The 20,508-nt window shown below is 39.9% G+C and overlaps 1 protein-coding gene across 1 annotated transcript; it reads right to left on the bottom strand.

Annotated features, from left to right (window-relative positions):
- Nucleotides 1-18,620: 18,620 nt before the first annotated feature.
- On the bottom strand, nucleotides 18,621-19,306 carry LOC148029449 (pentatricopeptide repeat-containing protein At4g39530-like). The gene is made up of 2 exons (XM_087688564.1): nucleotides 19,144-19,306; nucleotides 18,621-18,985 (listed from the first exon to the last, which is right to left on the bottom strand). The coding sequence occupies exons 1-2, from the start codon at nucleotides 19,304-19,306 to the stop codon at nucleotides 18,621-18,623; spliced, it is 528 nt and encodes a 175-aa protein (XP_087544690.1).
- Between the last annotated feature and the right edge of the window lie 1,202 nt (nucleotides 19,307-20,508).

Raw genomic sequence — 20,508 nt, 5'->3', positions numbered from 1 at the left:
GGCCCATCTGTAGACTGATGCATATCATAAAGTAGCTTATGCAACCAAGCTACCTCACATGCAGCCATTGCTGCACCCCTGTACTCAGCCTCTGTGCTCGACAAGGCAACTGTAGGTTGTTTCTTGCTGCTCCAAGTGACTGCAGCACTCCCAAAAGAGAACACATATCCACTGGTAGATCGTCTATCAGAAATACTACCTGCCCAATCAGCATCAGTGTATCCATGCAACTGTATCTGAACCCCAGTCTCATAAAATAGTCCATACTGCAATGTGGACTTCACATACCCGAGTATGCATCTAGCCGCATCCAAATGTGGCTTCCTTGGAGCCTGCATAAATTGACTTACCAATCCAACAGCATAGCTCAAATCTGGCTTGGTAATAGTCATATAAATCAAACTTCCTACTATGCGTCTGTACATAGTAGGGTCTTCTAGAAGCTCACCTGCATTTGTGCTCAGCTTCACATTCTGCTCTAAAGGAACTGAAATAGGCTTACAGCCTGTCATCCCATATTTGGACAGCATGTCCAATCCATACTGCCTTTGCAAGAGGTGTATCCCACTTGGTAATCTAATCACCTCAATGCCCAAGAAATAACGCAGCTCTCCCAAATCCTTCATCTCAAACTTCTGCTTCAATAGCATTTTCACATGAAGGATATCTTCATCACTGTCACCTGTCATAATCAAATCATTAACATAAATGACAAGTAGCATAATATCTTTCTCTGTTTTTCTCACATAAAGTGAGAAATCTGCCTTGGAAATATGAAAGCCAATAGTGACAAGATACTGTCCTATCTTGTCAGACCATGCTCTAGGTGCTTGCTTCAAGCCATACAAGGCTTTTTTCAACCTGCAAACAAACTCAGGATGAACAACATGCACATAACCTGGTGGCTGCTCCATATAGACATCTTCTTGCAAATCACCATGCAAGAAGGCATTCTTTACATCCATCTGATGTAAAGACCATCCCTTTGATGCAGCCATAGCAATGATTGCTCTTACGGTTGCCATCCCTGTAACCGGACTGAATGTTTCTTCATAGTCAATGCCATATGTTTGTGCATACCCCTTGATTACTAATCTTGCCTTGTATATGTTCACAGAACCATCTGCATTGTGCTTCACCTTATAAACCCACTTACAACCAATTGCATTTTTACCTTTAGGCAAAGGTACCAATTCCCATGTAGCATTTGCTTCCAAGGCATCCATTTCTTCATCCATGGCTTTCTCCCATTTTTCTTTTCCCATGGCTTGCTCAAAAGAAGTGGGTTCTGGTTCCTGTATCACTTTGACCATATATGCATAGTGAATGGCTGTAAATCCATCATATTTCAGCCTATCCACAGGATACCTAGCTCTCATAGACCTGCGCAAAGTACGTTCACTCCCAGATGCTCTCAAAACATCCTTGGTCTTCCTTACTCCAGGTGTAACAATAGAAGGAATACCCAACTCATCATCAATGCTCTGTTCTGAGCCACTGGATTCACCATCCACGTAAGAGTGACCTGCATTCGCATCAAACATGGGCTGATCAACCTTTTCTTTTCCTTTTCGTGATACCTGCATACCACTATCTGCATTGCTTTGAGAAGATTCTCCTGATCTCAATCTGCCTGTCCATGGCGAAGAATGTGAACCACTGCTAGAGGACGCTCCAGGTCCACTAATATTTTGTGACTGCTACTGTGAATTCTGTGCAGCATTACCATTTTGTGCATCTACATCATCAATCACATTCACTGGTTTATACCAGCTACTCATCTCATCAAAAACAACATCTCTGCTCACTGTAAACTTACGAGTAGAAGGGTTATAACATCTATACCCTTTTTGATGCAGAGAGTAACCAATAAAGATGCACTTCTCAGGTTTTGGATCCAACTTGGATCTCAACTCATCTGGCACATGTACATAGGCAATGCAACCAAAAATTTTCAAATGAGAAATATCTGATTTCCTACCAGTATACCTCTCCTCTGGAGTCATTCCATGTATTGCTACAGTGGGAGTCCTGTTCATTATGTAGACTGCTGTAGCAACTGCTTCAGCCCAATAAAAATCTGGCAAGTCTTTTTCATTGAGCATGGCATGAGATACCTCTCCAATATGCCTGTTTTTCCTTTCTACAATTCCATTTTGTTGTGGGATATGACTGCATGAATATTGCTGCTTTATGCCATGCTCTTGCAGGAATCTTGCAAACTCATTTGAGAGGTACTCTCCCCCTCCATTTGACCTTAGGCATTTTATCTGCAGGCCTGTTTCTTTTTCAACCATAGCTTTAAGAGTTTTGAAATACCCAAAAACTTCACTTTTCTTTTTCATAAAATACACCCAAACTTTTCTGCTATAGTCATCAATAAAAGTGACAAAATAATGACAGCCTCCAAGAGATGCAGCTTTAGTAGTCCACACATCAGAGTGGATTAATTCCAATGGCTTCTCACTCTCTTGAACATGTCTAGGAAATGGTTTCCTTGCCTGTTTTCCAAACTGACAGGCTTCACATACCTTATGCATTTCTGCAACCTTGAATTTAGGCAAACCTGCAACAATATTTTGGGCCTGCATTGATTTAAGTCGCTGTACATTAACATGACCAATGCGTTTATGCCAGATATCAATATCTGCAACTACACCGGTCCCATGTGCAAACATTGCTGCACTCAATTTAGATATGTCTGCATCCAATGTAAACATTCTGCCCTTCTTCTTTCCTTTTGCTATCAAGCGACCTTTATTTTTCATATCCTCAACAAAGCATCCATGAGGATTAAATCTGACCTGCAAGCCCTGCTCAACCATTTGACCAATAGAAACCAGATTCTTGGTGATATTCGGGACATGAAATACATCGGACAGGTATTTCTTTTTCCCATCCTGCATAGACAAAGGAAATTTTCCAATCTGCACAATAGGATGTGCAGTATCATCACCAGTCTCCACAAATCATGGTTTTTCCATTTCTCTTGCATCCTCCATCCATTTTGCATGACCTGTCATGTGGTTTGATGCACCTGAGTCAACATACCATACATCATTGCTTTCTTTTACACTTGTCACAGAATTGTTCATGTGCTGCACCATAAACAAGTGCTCATTTCTGTCATCACCCTGTCTACTAGAAGATGCATAATTCCCTCGTTGCAGTTTTCCATTCATGATGTCATTCTGCTTTTTATAGCAATCTTTAGCCATATGACCCATTTTACCACAGTAGTAGCATTCAACATTACTGTTTGCATTTTGGTCTCTTTGCCATCCACCACGACCTCTTTGGCTCCCCCTGCCTCTAGAGTTACCATGTCCTCCTCCATAGGACTGGTTTTCTTAAGTTTGCTGCATATTCTGATTTCTACCACAGCCTCCATATCGGCCTCCGCTACCTCTGCCTCTACCTCTTCCAGCATTTGAGTAGAAGACAACTTCTTTTGAAGTTCCTCCTGAAGAAGATGCACCACCATTTCTCTGCTCCTCAGAAATTAGAAGAGCAATCAACTCCTCAAAATCAGGAAATCTTTCACGGACGGAAATGGACGTTCGGAACTGTGCATAATCCTTTCCTAGACCATTCAAGGTCACTGAGACTAAATCATCATCTTTCACTGGCGACCCAATGGAAGCAAGTGCATCTGCAATTTTCTTCACCTTCATGTGGTAGTCATTGATGCTCATACTTTCTCTTTGCACATTGTGCAACTCTTGCTTGAGCTGCATTTTCCTGGCTTGCGTATTTGTGCTATACATTTTTGACAAAGTATCCCATGCCTCCTTTGGCGTACTTGCATCTTGAATATGCACAATCATAGAGTCTGAAATGCTGATAGATAGCCAGTACATAACTTTCCTCGCTCTCTCATGCCATGCTTTAAATGCCTGCATTTGCTGTTGATTGGGAACATCAGGAAGAACTGGTTCTTCTTCATTTCCTGCAACAAATTCCCAATATCCTTTTCCCATAAGGAAATCTGTCATTCTAAACTTCCATGCTTGGAAGTTGTACTTGTCAAGCTTTTCAGCGACAATATGTGAAAGAGAATCACATGCCATTACAGAACACTGCAAAAAATTCTGTCACTGCAAAAACCACAGGTGCACCCTCACAAGGGAAAATTTGCAAAACTGGCGAAAGTGGTATTTGACCACACAGTCACTTCCTAGTGACGATTTTGCATCAACAGGCAACATGGATGATTCTGTAACTCCCAATGTCTCTGCACACAAGCATATGATGCAATTTCTACAGTAACTTTTCACCGACCTGTAGAACAGTGGTTGCACAGCATAAAACTGGGCCTTTTCCTGAGTGCGTGCAGTAAACTTCCGCCTCCAAAACAGGCCCCGAAATGGCCTCAAATAAAAAAAACAGGGTCGCCAAGGGCTAAAGCCTTATCCCGCAACATATACTGCCCTCTTGCTTCACCGCGAAGGGCGTCTCAACCTGAGACAATGCACTCTTGCAATTTCCGGCTGTGCTACCTGCAGAGATCTGCTCCCAAAACAGAAAATGAAAGCAACACTGCTCCTCTTACCAGAACACCGCGAGCTTGGCTTGCTTTCTTGAGCTCCTTACCACGAATAAGGCTCTGATACCATGTCAAGATCGTGGGAGAGAAGGAAGGAGTCTCACTTGAAGCTTTCTTGCTTGCATAATGGGGGAATACACACAAGGGTGGAGGCTGAAAACAGTTTTCCTCTTCTTAGTTGTGTAAGCCAAAAAAGAACTCTAGTACAAAGAAATAGAAGAACCCTATATATGGGTCTCAAACCAAACTCAACTAACTAAGGTGGCATACTAACTGAGCCACGAACTAGAGTAGATAAGGATAGCTATCATGTAGCTATTATTCATGGGCAGTGTACCAACCGCGTCTGCAACTGACAAGTCGGTGACATAAATACACAACGGTCACCCTGGCGTATCACGAGTGGAGCTCGATATCTCAACAGTAGGTTTTGCAATATAAAAAAGAGCCATATTGCAATGATAAATGTATATCCCCAATACCAACAATTTTGCATGTATAGTTGTTTTCGAGATGGACACATTCTCTTTTTCCAATGTCATAAATAGAGAACCACTTTTTGAGTAAAGTACTATGAAACTATGCTCCAAAATCTATAATCCAATTCTAAGACATACTATTATCCATGACAACCAAGAATGTATTACCAAAAGAGGATATAAACAAAACATCACTATATCATTGCCACATACATTAATATCCTCAATTTTTACCTTGCTTTTCTCTTTACCATCGTTTTCTCAATTGCCTTCTTGCTTGTTTGCTTATTTCTCCACTTGCAATGATCCTTTTTTATATATCCCTCCTTATAATGGAAGTAGCTTTCTACATTCTTTTTGATACATGACTTGCTTTTTTATTTATCCCTCTCATGAGACCCCCCTAGCATTTGACCTTCCTCTCACCATAAGTGTATTGGAGCTAATAGTGGAGCATGCTAGCTCATCTAATTCCTCCTATACATTACCTACTTCTTTTGGACCAACACATTGTATATTTGCTCTTTCCAATATGAGCAATTTGTACCATCAAAGTTTTCAATATTGAACAATGTATTCTCTAAACTCAATGAAGAAGCTATAATGATTAAAGCATCCATGCACACCAAAAAACAACAAGATATACCTAATCGTAAGCTCAAAATAGACCAACAAATTGCAAATAGTGTGCTCCACAAAGTCAAGTAATGACTATCCCAATATTCAACTAGCACAAATCTCATGTAAAAATGATATTTTAGCACTCCCAAAGGCATGTAAATTTTCTATAAGCTATCTCAAGTATTATGGCTATCTTTTGAGCATAAAATAGTTACTAGATGCTAACCCCTTTTAAGAAGGCACAACAAAGAAAGCATATAAAAGAAGGGAAGAATTTTTTAAATATAAAGAGACAAGAGAAGCAAAATTAGAGAGATTGTTCAACACTTCATTTTTAGATGAGAAAACTATTTGAAATTATTTTTGTAAAAGAGAGTCGGGCTCGCCCTCGTACAAATTGTAAATTTCGATTGAGGCATGAGCTCAAAGGGTTCCAATTTAGTAGTAAGTCAAAAAATATTGTAAAATATAAAATAGTGTGTGCAAGGTGAGAGAATAAGGTCATGTATAAAAACTAGAAAGTAAGTGGATAAACTCATTCTTGTGGTGCGCAAACTTGTGAGCTTTTTTCTTTATGTGAGAGAGAGAGAGAGAGAGAGAGAGAGAGAGAGAGAGAGAGAGAGAGAGAGAGAGAGAGAGAGAGAGAGAGAGAGAGAGAGAGAGAGAGAGAGAGAGAGAGAGAGAGAGAGAGAGAGAGAGAGAGAGAGAGAGAGAGTGTGTGTGTGTGTGTGTGTGTGTGTGTTTGTGTGGGTGTATGAGGTAGAGTGAGAGACTGGTATGGAGAAGCTCTTGCTTCATCATCATCATCATCATCATCATCATCTTCTTCTTCATAGAGCTTATGGAGTGATCGAGGCAATGTAGATGGAGCTCACTTGAGGGTCATTGCAAGGATCATGGAGCCACTGGATGTCCCTTTTGCAAATAGACTATAATGAGAATGTAAATTTGTGAGTTTACTACATTCAAATGGAGAGTTTGCAATGGTTATGTGAGAGATAGCTCTAGATATGTTGTTCGAAATGCTTGAAACAATAGGCATTCCGCTCTAAGTCCGGCATGAGCGGCTTATAAAAGCTCCACCATATTGGTTTTGTTAGTTGGGACACAGTGGATCAAGCAACTAGGTGCATACTCTCTATGCCAAGTGCTGGAATAGGAGCTTGCACTCTAAAAACGTTACATGCATTAGTCTGGGATCAATGAATTGAGAGGCAATCAATTTTTTGCTCGTGTGCTTGGTTTTTTTGTTGGGATTCTAGATAGATTCAATTTTTAAAGGAATGTAGAAGCCTTAAAAACTAAGGTCAATAAAGAAAGCAAGGGGTTTGACAAAAATTTATGGGACACTAAGTGCACTTGCGTTTTGCTTTTTCTTGACTTTGGCTTTTGAGTTCTTGTTCTTTGCATTTTTGCCTTTTGTGTTTTACTTTTTGTAAGGGCTTATGGAGTAGGAGAGTTACAAGAACATGGCAAGAAAAAAGAAGGGAGATCGCAATGGAAATCTCGTAGTAGGGAGGAGAGCGAAGGAGATAGAAATGATCAAAGTGCCACATAGACTATCCTCGACAAAACACACATGTATGATCTCCATGGCCCTAATTGCTTTGATCTTTATGGTTGTTTTAGTTTGAATTGCCATTGATCTTTACACTTAGAACTAGACATCGACATCTCTTGGATAAGAATGGCCACTCAGGCCTTGCTTTAGGGCTTCAGATGATAGAAATTTGTTGATGCCATTAAAGACCTTTACACACAAAATAGCTGGCAATGTTGTGTCTCATGGTGATGACTAGAGAATACCTTGTTGGTACTAAATAACTCAAGTAATTGAGTTGAAGGCCAATAGGCCAATTGCATATAGAGTCAGCCATTGAGTGAGGTGCATTGAGCCATAAAGGCCACAAATCACAATTTGGCTACCATTAGATTTTTTATCACAATGCCATATATGACCACTTAATGTTTTAAAGCTAGGTAAGCCTTTGGGAGAAGGCCATCATAGACGAATTGGAGGTTTTTGGGCCAATTGAAAAACATAAGGCCACTTAAGACTTTACAATAGGTCACCATAGTTGAATAAGTGATGCCATCAGGCCTTAATCCATATATGATTGAATTAGCATGCCAATTAAGTTGAATAAATGTGACCATATAGCCAAATTAGCAAGGCAATTAGGTTGAATAATGTGGGTCTTATGATTGAATTGGCATGACCATTGGGCCTTATTAGATAACAATTTGTAAGGCCATAAAGGCCAATTGAAAGGCATCATTGGCCCTTTTTTAAACAAAAGTTAAAAGAGAAAAAGCAACCATTGACGAGGCATTTAGCCATGGCTACAAAGGCGATTAACAAAGACCATATGCTGAAATTAGGCCATGTCTGATAAGGCTGGTGGAATGGGTCAATGAGGCTGGAACAATACCAAATTTCTTTTTCTTTTCTTTTCTTTTCATTTAAAAAATGTATTAAAACCAAGGTTGAGTAGGTCAATTAAAACCAACACCATTAGGCAATATGAAACCAAGGCCATTAGGTCGATTAAAACCAAGGCATATATATGTCATTAGGATTGTTCGAGAGAGGATCACATCCAATTAGAACATTTGAAATGTGTGTGCGTGTTGAATTGGCCTATTTTTTGGGAATGTAGGCATTATTTGATGACTCTTACCTCCCCATGACCATACCTCCTCACGTTGAATGACATATGCTCGAAACCAGTGTTGTGTTCCTAGGGGCATGATGAAGAGCACAAAACTCATCACCAACTACAACACAACAAATTAGGGTTCCACACCCCATGCCCATGCAAATGCTTAATGGTACCCAAATTTCAAGTGCTTGATGAGACAAGGCCCTTGCTCTCAAGGGAAATGAAGAATCTATTCAACCTCGGTCCCCCGTGTATATTGTAGAATCCCCAATGCATTTGGCCCATGCAAGGTCTTGCCTTAGATCCATGAAGATTTTCTTAGGCCTTGACTCTTTCTTTATCACTAGCAACCAAGCACTCATGTCCACAAACATTTAATCTTGAGAGGAGACAATCTGAGACACAAAAGAAATACCTTCAACCTAGCATCCTAGAAAAATCTTGAAAGCTTCAAAGACTCTAAAACATATGGCGGCAAGAACTTATAAGTTAGCCTACCTAGCTTCAGCCTTGTTGCATCATGTACCCACAAGGATATGCAACACAACCCTTAAATCGCAAACATCAAAATCCAAGGAAGACGAACATGTAAGAGAAGTAACAAGCTAGTGAGTATCCACGACTACATATGTTACACTCAAAAGGAATGTGGTTGAGCATCATATGGCACATCACCCAAGCTTTGAGTAGCTTGACAAGAGACTCTTTTATAGCCCATGCAGTAAGGTTACAATGTTTGGAAGCAAAATGAATGCCTTGAGAAGCCAAAATTGCAACCACCATGCCATCAAGGGCACGATTGACTACATCATTGATGACTCTTAGGGACTTGAAGGGTCTCATTTTTTTTGGGGGGTCTCATTAATGTGATATCATTGTATGCATACCTTGAGAAGGACCCCAATCATCATAACTAGAGCGAAACCTTGCTTGAAAGCAGTACTTCGTTCAACATGGTCAAGATTCAACGCTCCTATTGTTAGATGCAGTGCGAATTAGACAATGACCTTACATGATGAATTCTAAACATGCTAACGTAGTGAAGGAGGAGATCAACAAACTCCCAAATGATAGATTCATCTACAAAATTGAGCATGTGGACCAAGTTTCCCCCATTGTCATTGTGCTAAAGAAAAATGAAAAAGTTAGAGTGCATGTAAATTACAAAAAAAGTGCGGTAACTACCCTATCCCCTATATTGAGCACATGTTGGAAAGAGTTGCAAGAAAGGAAGCCTATAGCTTCGAAGATAGATTTTTAGGTTATAACTAAATGTAAATGTAAGTTCATCTAGATGATAGATACAAAATAGCTTTTGCCACCAAATGGGGCATATTCGCATATATAGTAATGCCCTTTTGTCTAACCAACACTCTTACCACACTGCAATGACTAATGTGCACAATTTTTAAAGACATCTTCCACGAATGGTTGGAGGTATTCATGGATGACCTTTGCATATATACCAACTAGGAAAAACATATATAAAAGCTTTGAGCAATCTTTGCATGGTGTAGATGGTGTGGTCTCTCTTTTAATCCCTTAAAGTGCCAATTCTATAGGGTAATGAGCATCGTAGATGAGCAACCTGATGCACATTTCTTCAAAATCTCTACAAAGGATCTCTTTAAAGCGGATCTCACTCCTTATTGGGATGATAACATGGTTGAGATCTTGGAAAATGGAATACCTAACCGATCAATAGAAAAGGATTGATTATCGACTCATAATCAAAGCACAATCCTAGTAGCTAATTGCTAGATAGGTGTATTGGTTAGGCCAATATGGCCTACTAAGACATTGTGTATACAAGAATAAGATGCAAGAATTTTTGGTTGAAGCACATGCAAGAATTATGGGGTCCACATCTCATAAGATCTTGCAATCTTAGGTGTGGCGACCAACCCTATTTCTCGATGTAAGAAGTTTTGGCGGAAGTGCATATAGGAATTATAAGGGATCATTTTGATGGAGACTCCATATCTCAAAAGGTCTTAGAGTCTCCACACTGGTGGCTAACCCTAATGCATGGTGTTGCAAGGATCGTCAAGCATTGTGATGAATGCTAGCATATTAAGGTTCCAGTAAAAAAGGACAAGATTGAGCTAATGCTAGCAATTGTATGATAACTGTTTGAAAACTAAAAGATAGATGTAAAGCATATAAATCATGTAGCTCAATATTCACACGCTAGGTATATTATTGTTACTACTACTAATTACCTAACTAAATGGCCCATTAGCTAAAGCAATGTGAAGGAATGACACATGAACAATAATAAAATTCTTGTGGGAGAAGATGATCTCACAATTCAACTACTGACTAGAGCATACACTTCATTAATGAGGTGATCATGCACCTACTATCCACATTCATGATTATATATCAAAAATCTTCCCCCTACTACCTGTAGGCAAATAGTCAAGCTAAAGCTATAGACAAAACTTGATAAACATCCCAACCAAAATAGTCTTTGCTTCTCAAAGGGACTAGGACAATAAACTTATGGCAACACTATGGGCATATTACACAACCTATAAGATTGACCCCCCTTTAAATTGACTAGTGGTACCGATGTAATCATGCCAATTAGATTTTTTGTTCCTAGTTTGAGAGTAGCTAATAGGAATAATAGAAAGGTTGAGAGGCTTGGACCAACTATGTTTAATGAAATTAGAACAATTGTCAAAAACCTGATTATTGGTAATATATGCTCTTATCTGTGCAAAAGCACAACGAAAGGCTTGGTTTGATAGACACATCAAACAATGGGATTTTGATAAGGTCAACCTTGTGTTCTTCTATTATGTTAAGGAATATAAGTAGAATATGAAAATTTGAGGCCTACACCCTTTTTTGAGTGCATGCAATTAGTAGAATAAACAATGTTGAGCTTGAAACATTGGATGGCGAAGGCATTGGCTTCTTCAATAGGAGTAAAATCATGAAACATTGTCCACCAACACATCTGCTACACAAACCCCTAATGGCACTATTGCTGCCTATTGCCACAGGAACTATTAGAATCACTATACTTGACCCTAAAGATAAAAACCCCATAGCAACAACTTATTTGAGAGTCATGTTGATATCAAGGAAATCCTACATGGTCAATTTCTTGATCTATGAAGGTGTCGATTGTAACATTATGACATATCATGATTAGAGGAACATTGGGCAACTATTACTAACCCCAACAATTGCAAAGGTATATCCATATAGAGAAACTCCTTACACTATTGGAAAAATGTCAAGTTGTATTGGTCTCGTCGAGACTAAAAGCCTACATTGAAGGAGTTGGTAATGAGTACTATTGAGATGCCAATTTAAACAACTAACTAAGTATATAATCAACCTCAAAATTCAACACATCACCCGAAATTATCTAATGTTAAGAACATCACAACTTTCAGAAAGGGTCCTAGCACTTTAATTGAGAAAAAAGTGCCATCAATGCCTTCAATATATCCCAATTTACCCCTCAAAGAGCGTAATGCTACTCTCCTTATCAACTTGCTCAAAGAACACATAGATGGATTCTAAAATTGTCATGTAAAAAGGGACATGTTCACTTGCATACTTGCAGCTCACAAAAATCAATCCTCGAACAAGACTGATGGTGACACCAACATCACAACCCCAACCTAACTAGATGGGTTTCTAAGGCTTTGCTCAAGGCCCAGGATTACTACGTTGCGACAATTGGATTTGGTTGTCAAAACTCACACATAATCTTCCCACAATATCCAATTACCAAAAATCATGAGTACTTAACTTCCACAACCAATAACCCAAGCATCATGACCACTAGTATCAAGCGTTATGCCTCACTAGGTCTATGAAAGGAAAGAACCACTGTCGTTATTGGTCAATCTTACAATGTTAACCCTGATGCAAGATGGGAAATTTTTTAAAAAATATATGGAATAATTGAGAAAAAGACAACTTGGCAAACGAATAAGAGAGGAAAGGCCAAAAGCACAAAAGGTCAAGTCGAAGGCAAAGACGCATTTTAAAATGCAAAGGCGCCACTAAAATTTTGAAAACAAGCGCCAGGATCCCTCCTATGCAAATTGTAAAATCTAGATGAGTATAGGTGAAGGGATATGGAAACTAAAAGAGAATAGGAAAAGAGGACCTTGGCAAGATGCCCAGTCATGTAAAAAGGGGATGGGTGCCCAAGGGATTTAGGACTTGTACATAAACTCAAAAAGTGAATGAGAAACTCATTCTTTGGTGTGTGACTAAAGTGGTTTCTTCTTCTTCTCTTCTTCTCTTCTTCTCTCCTTCTCTCCTTCTTGCTTGTGTGTGATTGTGTTTGAGAGAGGGAATGTGAGAGTGTAAGGGAGTGAGTGTGTGAGGGTGAGGGACCAGGGTGAAGAAGCTCTCCATCTTCTCCTCTATTCTGTTCTCTTGTCTTTCGTGTAGCTATGGAGTGCTTGAGGGAGGAGGCTTCTCATTCGGGCATCAAGGTAAGCTCACTACACTTGTAGGATTAGAAGTGCGTCAACTTGGTGAGAGATAGCCATTGGAGCTCGCTTGAAATAATAGGCGGTCCGTGGGTCTTAGGGTCTTAGTAGTTGAGCGTGAGCTCCTACTACATTTTGGTTTTGTTTGCTGGGATCAACAAATTCAAGCTTGAGTACTTGCGTGCTTCAAATCGAGCGTCAAAGTAGGGTTTCATCCTCGAACTGATGCTTGATATAGGTAGGATATTTTGGAGTTTAATCTTCAATGAAAGTAAGTATTTTGGGTTTTGATGATTATGCAAGTAGGATAAATCATTTCAGTACTTGAGTTTTGATTTTTGTTGCATTTAGAGAAGGATAGGATCGAAAGATCAAAGCAAATTACTTTAGGGTTGCTGCTGTAAACTGGCCCAAAATAGGGCAAAAACAAGAAAGAAACAATGTTGAAATCCATTGACAAGGCATGAGCAGTAATGGGGCAACACTTAGGCATTAGAATGAAGGTTTAAGACCTAAGGAAGGGGGGTTGAAGGCTCATTTTTTCTTTAGCACAGAGAGAGAGAGAGAGAGAGAGAGAGAGAGAGAGAGAGAGAGAGAGAGAGAGAGAGAGAGAGAGAGAGAGAGAGAGAGAGAGAGAGAGAGAGAGAGAGAGAGAGAGAGAGAGAGAGAGAGAGAGAGAGAGAGAGAGAGAGAGAGAGAGAGAGAGAGAGAGAGAGAGAGAGAGAGAGACCTAGGGCTTCTGACATATCGATCGGCTTGTGCAGGAGTTTTTTGACCATTCCAAGTATATAGGAACCTTGTCTCTTGTCCATTCTTGCATTTTGGAAGTATATATGACCTTACATGCCACCAACGAATCAAATTTTTGCCTTTGCTATGTTGTGCTATCGGAATTGGTTGGACCAGGTCGATAGAGTCTGATTTCTAGAATTGAACTCGGATGTCCGATTCTGGATAATCAGACTATTCGATTCTCAACAATTGGACACTCAAACACTATTTGAACTGTCCGATCAGATGCAAGACTGAGAATCAGATTTGGACCCCTTGTGACATGTTTGATTGGACACATAGCTCGTTTGATTCGGGCTATCAACCATCGGACACTCGGATTGGATCAAACATTCAAACGCAAGGGAGAATCAGACTCACAAAAATTGGACACTCAAAATTAGACTGCCTAGAAATCTAACACATCAAAATTGGACAAATGAAAAATCAAACCACCCATGCTTGGACGTCCGATTCTAAGAATGGGACATTGAGAATGGGACCTTGTCAAATTAGACCAAAAGTTGACAATGAAAATTGACAGATCCAACACGTCCCAGGCAAAGCAGAGCACCTTTCGTAATAAGGAAACCTTTCGAAAGCCCTCCGAACGCATCGGACAGCTCATGGAGCCTCTTGACTACGCGCAATGTGACCTATAAACCTAGAAGCAACACTAGCTGACTCGCTAGCTGTTCACCCTGCTTAGAGCCACAAATCAACTCGTAGACTCGGATTATAATTTGATTGAGATGAAAGATGCAGTAGAGGCCCTAGAGACCATTGAGAGCGGCCAACAATTGAGTTTGGAGCCATATTTACACACTGTTTTTGACACTTGAAGTGCACTTAAAAAGCTGAAAGTTTGATTTCGCACAGTGCACGAAAAAAACACCACTCACATTCAGAATGTACATAAGTTGAGGGTTGTTTGTAATAAAGAAAGGAACACACTTGATATAAGAATGACCCTCAAACTTAGACGAGCTATCAAGAATCCCGATTTGTAGGACCAAGAGAGAGACCCGGCACGGAAATCTAGACGCATAGAAGGATCGACACCATTGGAGGCGCAACACTACCCAACTTGATCAACCTCATCAACAAGTTGGTGGAGAAAGAGGTAGTAGACATGGCAGGAACCAATGCGAATCATGGAATTGACAAGCTCAACTTGGGAGATTTGCCAGTCGAAATCCAACAAATGGTGAGTAAATACGATCTACAAACCTGGATGGACCACCATGGTAGGCCATCAAAGGACATCATCATAGATCTCGAGGAGGAGAGGAAATTAGCATGTAAGGTGCTGCAGAGCATCACAGGCTACAACCAAGAGCAGCAAGCTAGGGAATTGTGGTAGGACATAGAGGTATGAGAAGTCCAGTGTGTGTGTTAGCTCTAGCAAATAGGAATCAAATATTACCTAACGTAGAGAGAGAGAGAGAGAGAGAGAGAGAGAGAGAGAGAGAGAGAGAGAGAGAGAGAGAGAGAGAGAGAGAGAGAGAGAGAGAGAGAGAGAGAGAGAGAGAGAGAGAGAGAGAGAGAGAGAGAGAGAGAGAGAGAGAGAGAGAGAGAGAGAACTAGAGGTAGACTTAATGTTGAGCAATCTTCTTACAAAGCGGCTCATTGACAATACGTTAGTAGAGCAGAGTGTGATAGCCTTAGCAACCTCATTGCTTGTAGGATTAGGAGTCACCTAAAGCTCCAAAAGCCAATCAAAGATCCATGCAGTCATAAAGTAGTTAGACAAATACTAGCCCCATATCGTTTCATAGAGCAATTCAAGCAGGTTTGCAAAGATAACGGCCTCACTAATCTTGCTTGGTGCTTGCAAGCTTCCGGTTTATGCCTAAACGATAAGGGTAGGACATGGTACACGAGCTTAGAAGCTACGGAACACAACAACTTCAACAACCTCAAAAATCTATTCATTAGGAGATTCTTTGAGGCTAGGTACTTCGATAATCTCATAGTTCTCGCTTGATGAATATCAAGTAGAAGGACAAAGAGGACATTAGGGACTATATTACCCACATGCGGAGACTCTATAAGAGAATCCCAACTAACGAACAATCCACTGAGAGAGCCATTTCCATAGTCTATCAATGGAATATGCAATGAGGAACTCTACAAGGCCTTAGTAAGAAACTCGAGCTTGCAGAGAGATACACTAGCTAGGGTATTTGAGGAGGTCATATGAGTGGAGGACTAGCTCAAGGAGAGACACTCTAGGAGCTCTAATTAAGATGAAGCTAATTCTAGATCCTCAGAAAGGGCCACAACATCTAGCGAATGGTCATCCCTAGTGCCCAAGATAAAGGGAAAAGCGTTGACGAATGTAAAGAGCTAGCATAAATGAAGATGGAGCTAGCTAGACTGCAAGAAATTGTAAGGATACCTATGCGCCCACATATTCTCGCATTGCACCAAGAGGGAGTAAGCCAACCAAGAAAAGGTTGACCTCAAATGTGTAGAGTGTGTAATCACTCACCTATTTGCCGATTTCCCCAGACGAAAACCATCCTCTAGTTTAGCAATCATGCCATTAGTACCATAGTTGGGGTTGTTTGGAGTTGAAACACTCGACGGAGAGGCTATAACCATCTCATTGCATGTTATGACCTGAGCACAGATGAAGCGTGCGGGTATATCACTGCCAAGGCCTAGCAACCTTGATGCAGTCTCAATATGAAAGAAGAGCCGTAGGCGAAGAAATAAGAAAAGTGAAGCAAATGTCATGCTTAAAATCAAGAGTGCCACGATACTACTTATAGGGAAGAAAGTCACGGACATAGAGGCAGAACATCTGCTTCGAAGACTGTGGAAAAAGGGAGTACTAAGGTCGAGGAGTACCCCAATCTGAAGCCATAGATAAGGTCAAGGAGTGGGTGAGAGAAGCCCAAGAACACTTAAAGGGATGTTGAGCCCATCTTGGAGATGAAATTGATGATCTCTCTAGTGTGAGCACACTAGTTTCACCTACACGACTGAAGTTGAGAGATGCCACTGCACCTCAAGCAGTGCTGAACACATAGAGCTTGAATGCCACAGGCCAACAAGCTAGCTAGGGCCATTGGCCAAGGATTGCAGAATCAGGAGATAAGCAAGCAACTGGCAATCTTCTTACGATGCTAGTAACCACCCTAATGACTTTGAGCTTAGGAGACCTGCTTAGGCAACATTTGATGATGTGGCAAGAGTTGAAACAGTGGGTGGAAGGACCGCTTTAGCAAGGGGCAATTGACTTGCATGACCACGATATAGTGATGCAGATACCGATCTTGATGCTACACTTAGTGCCCAAGTCCTTACATGTCAATGCTTTTTGGGAAGGCATGGAGATGCATGCAATCTTTGTAGTCCTAGCACTAGAAGACACTACAAAAAAGGAATCATAGACATGTGGATATGAGTCGGTGTGGTTAGCCACGCAATGCTCCAGACCTGGGGTAGCCGGCCTATTGAGAATGTTAGGTTTAATGTCACATTGGCCAATGGGGAGTGTGTTATTTTTGTGAGCTTTCGATTTCGTGTTTTTGCAATTGAAACCAATTTCTTGAGCTTTTTGAAACAACCTTGGATTTTTTCTACAAATGACAAAAGAAAACTAGTACTAAATCTGGGATGTCCTCTTTAAAAACCATCACACTTCAAAAATTTCCCTACATGGAGGGTGCAAAAAAGTCAATGTGAATCCAAGTTGGTCCAATACAAATCTATTCCTAGAGATAAGTAGTTCCCATGGTAACTTCATAGAATTGACACATAGCTATTGTGCCAACATAAAAAAGGAGATTTAACATTCTCACATAATTGGGTGGATCTTTTGTGATTGTCCAGGCATAAAGACAATGTTTGTGGACGTGAGTATTGGCTAATGTATGATCATATTCTCCTTTGGTTTGAGACCAAGAATGTGCACATACACACAATACATGTGTTTGCAACCAATGAAATATTTTTGTGTACTCTCTCTTTTTTGAAAATCAAGATAGGTGCAACTATGATCTCCTTTAATGTGAACATCATATGAACTCTCTGTCGAGTACCCAAAAATACTACATGCTATTTGTGTACTTTACATAGCATGGGCTCCTTGTAAACTTGAAAATTTAAAGTTGTTAACAATTAGACCTACAGCCACTAGATCACAATTCTCAATCACATATACAGGGAATAGAGTACTCTTCTAGGTTGATGCAATCTTCTAGCAATGATTGCATTCATTTATACTCATCTGTGTATGCTGAAACCTTTACTAGTGGTACGATATAGTTAATTGCTTTACTTTAAGCCCAAACACATGGCATGCATCAAAGTCCTCATTGGTCTTATGCTCAGCAGACATGTTGATCTTTTAAAGATTTTCTCAGCACACATTTGGTGTTGTATTACTATTCTGATGAATCTATGTTCACATGACCTTCCCAAAAGTTTAAGTTTGTATAGACGTTGGACATCAAAACATATGCAGTTGTGGGATCAATCTCATCTATATCCAACATTACAAAATTAAAAATTTTCTTACCAAGATCCACATCACCCAACTTTTGACAAGCCCCTAAAATTGTATTCCATGCAACAGATTATTCAAAAGTTAGTTGTAGACTTTCAGCATTGCAAAAGCTTCACTAAGTTGGCTTGCTCCACACATGAGATAAGTATGCAATTGTAATTCTCAATAGATTTTGCAAAGCCATAGCTTTGACAAAGAGTCTCAAACCTTGCTTTATAAGGCCAGCATAGCTACATACTGAGAGCACATTAAGAAACATGATTCCATCAGGTTTTATGCCTTCATCAAAAATGTCTCGTGCTTCCTCAATGAAGCCACATTTCAGATATAAATTAACCAAAGCTTTGACAACCAAAGGATCCAAATCAAACCCTTCTTTAATGATCTGCATGTGAATTTCTTATCCCTTTGCTATGGCTCTCATTGTGGTACATGTCCCTAAATTGCAAATGAATGTGCAAGAATATGGAAATATTCCTTTTAATAGCATTTGATCAAAACAGTCCAATGCTCACATTGCCCATGTTGACAATACCATGTGATTAATGCATTCTACAAGACAATTTCTTTAACTGCTAGATCATTATGCAATCTTTCAGCTTCTGCAAATAAGCTAGCTCTTGCATAAGCATCTACCAATGCATTGGCAACAAATTCATATTGCAAAAAGCCCTCTTTTACAATTTTTGTATGTGTTTCTTGAACCCATCCTAAAGACCCTAACTTCCCACCAACTTTCAAAATACACACATAAGTATCATGATTAAAAGATACACTCTCAAACTGCATTTTCTTAAGATAGCTTAGAACTTTCTCATTCAAGCCCTGTTCCATGTACCCAATAATCAGAGCATTCCACAAGACAACATCTTGGATGGTTGAGGTGTCAAACACATATTGTGCTTTTAGAATTGAACCTATTTTAGCGTACACATCACCAAACTGTTGACTATGAAGGGATCACTCTAGAGTTCTTCCTTGACAACCTCTACATCATGTGTGGCATGCACCTTCTGCATATTTCTTGATATACTGCATACTTTTAGCACAAAAATATGTGTAATTATGTTTGAACCTGCACCCTCCAGTTGCATCTTATCAAAACACTCTGAAGCTTCCTTTGCAAGTCCATGCTCAACATACCCAAAGGTAATTGCAGTCCAACAAACAACATTTTTGAGTGGTAGGTCATCCAACACCTGATGTGCTTCTAGAAGTAGTCCACATTTCACATACATGTCTACCAAGCTATTGGCAACACCAAGATTTCTTTCAAGCCCCTCATTAGCAATTTCAACATGGAAACCTTGGCCCCTACCTTTGGCACATATGCTTCCACAACATTTTAAAATGGATATGTAAGTAATAGCATCAAGAGAGACCACTTTTATCATCTTTCCAACCAAATCAAGTGCTTCCTCACTAAGTCCCTCCTTAGCATAGCTTGCTACTAATATGTTCCATGAGACTACAGATTTAACTATCAAATCATCAAATGCATCCTATGCATCTTCAAGTGAACCACATTTCATCCAGGCATTATCGACCACATCCTTCCTTCACAATCAAAGCATGGGCTTTATTCCCCTCATCTAAAGCTCTCATGCTACCGCAAGCTTTTAAAATGCATACAAATGAGGCACCATTCATCAAAGAATAATCTTGCACCTACATGGCATTAAAATAATCCAAAATTTTCTCACTCAGACCATTTTTGACAAAACTTGCAGTTAGTGCAGTCCAAACAACTACATTTTTAACTGGTAGTCATCATACGCATCATGTGCTTCTGCAAATGATCCACATTGGGCATATGCATCAATCACACTATTGATAACATATTGATCCCTTCCAAAGCCGTGTTTCAAAATCTCACAATGTACATCTAGAACCCCATCTGTTGTTCCCATGGTAGAGCAACATTGCAAATAAGAAATGAAGGTAATCACATTTGGTGAAAAACCATCTATATTCATCCATTGCAATATTTCTAATGCCTCATCCTCTAGACTACGGTCAATGTATCGTGCAACGAAAGCATTCCATGAGACTACATCTTGAGTTGTTGGAAGTTCATCAAATACCTCAAATGCTTCTACCAACAACCCACACTTTTCATACATATCCACCAGTGTATTGCCAATATATAGATCTTTTTCAAAGCTTTGTTTTATGATTTCATTATGTAGTTCGCGACCATTATCAGTGGCTCCTATCTTAGCACATGCTTTCAAGCTACAAACATAGGTGACACCATCAATAAATATACCCTAAAGTCACATATTTGCCAAGCACTTTAGTGCTCCCTTAGCAAGTCCATGCTCCACGTATTCAACAAGCAGAGTTGTCCACATTATAGCATCCTGGTAAGGCAACTCATCCATGAACGCATGTGCTTTCCCAAAGAGACCACATTTGGAAGACATATCTACTAGCTGAG

Source organism: Lygodium microphyllum, chromosome 11, assembly GCF_053477565.2.
Source record: "Lygodium microphyllum isolate KBCC chromosome 11, Lygodium_microphyllum_v1.1.10, whole genome shotgun sequence".
Lineage (NCBI taxonomy): Eukaryota > Viridiplantae > Streptophyta > Polypodiopsida > Schizaeales > Lygodiaceae > Lygodium > Lygodium microphyllum.
The sequence above is the reverse complement of the archived record's forward strand: the minus strand, read 5'-3'. Positions and strand labels throughout refer to the sequence as shown.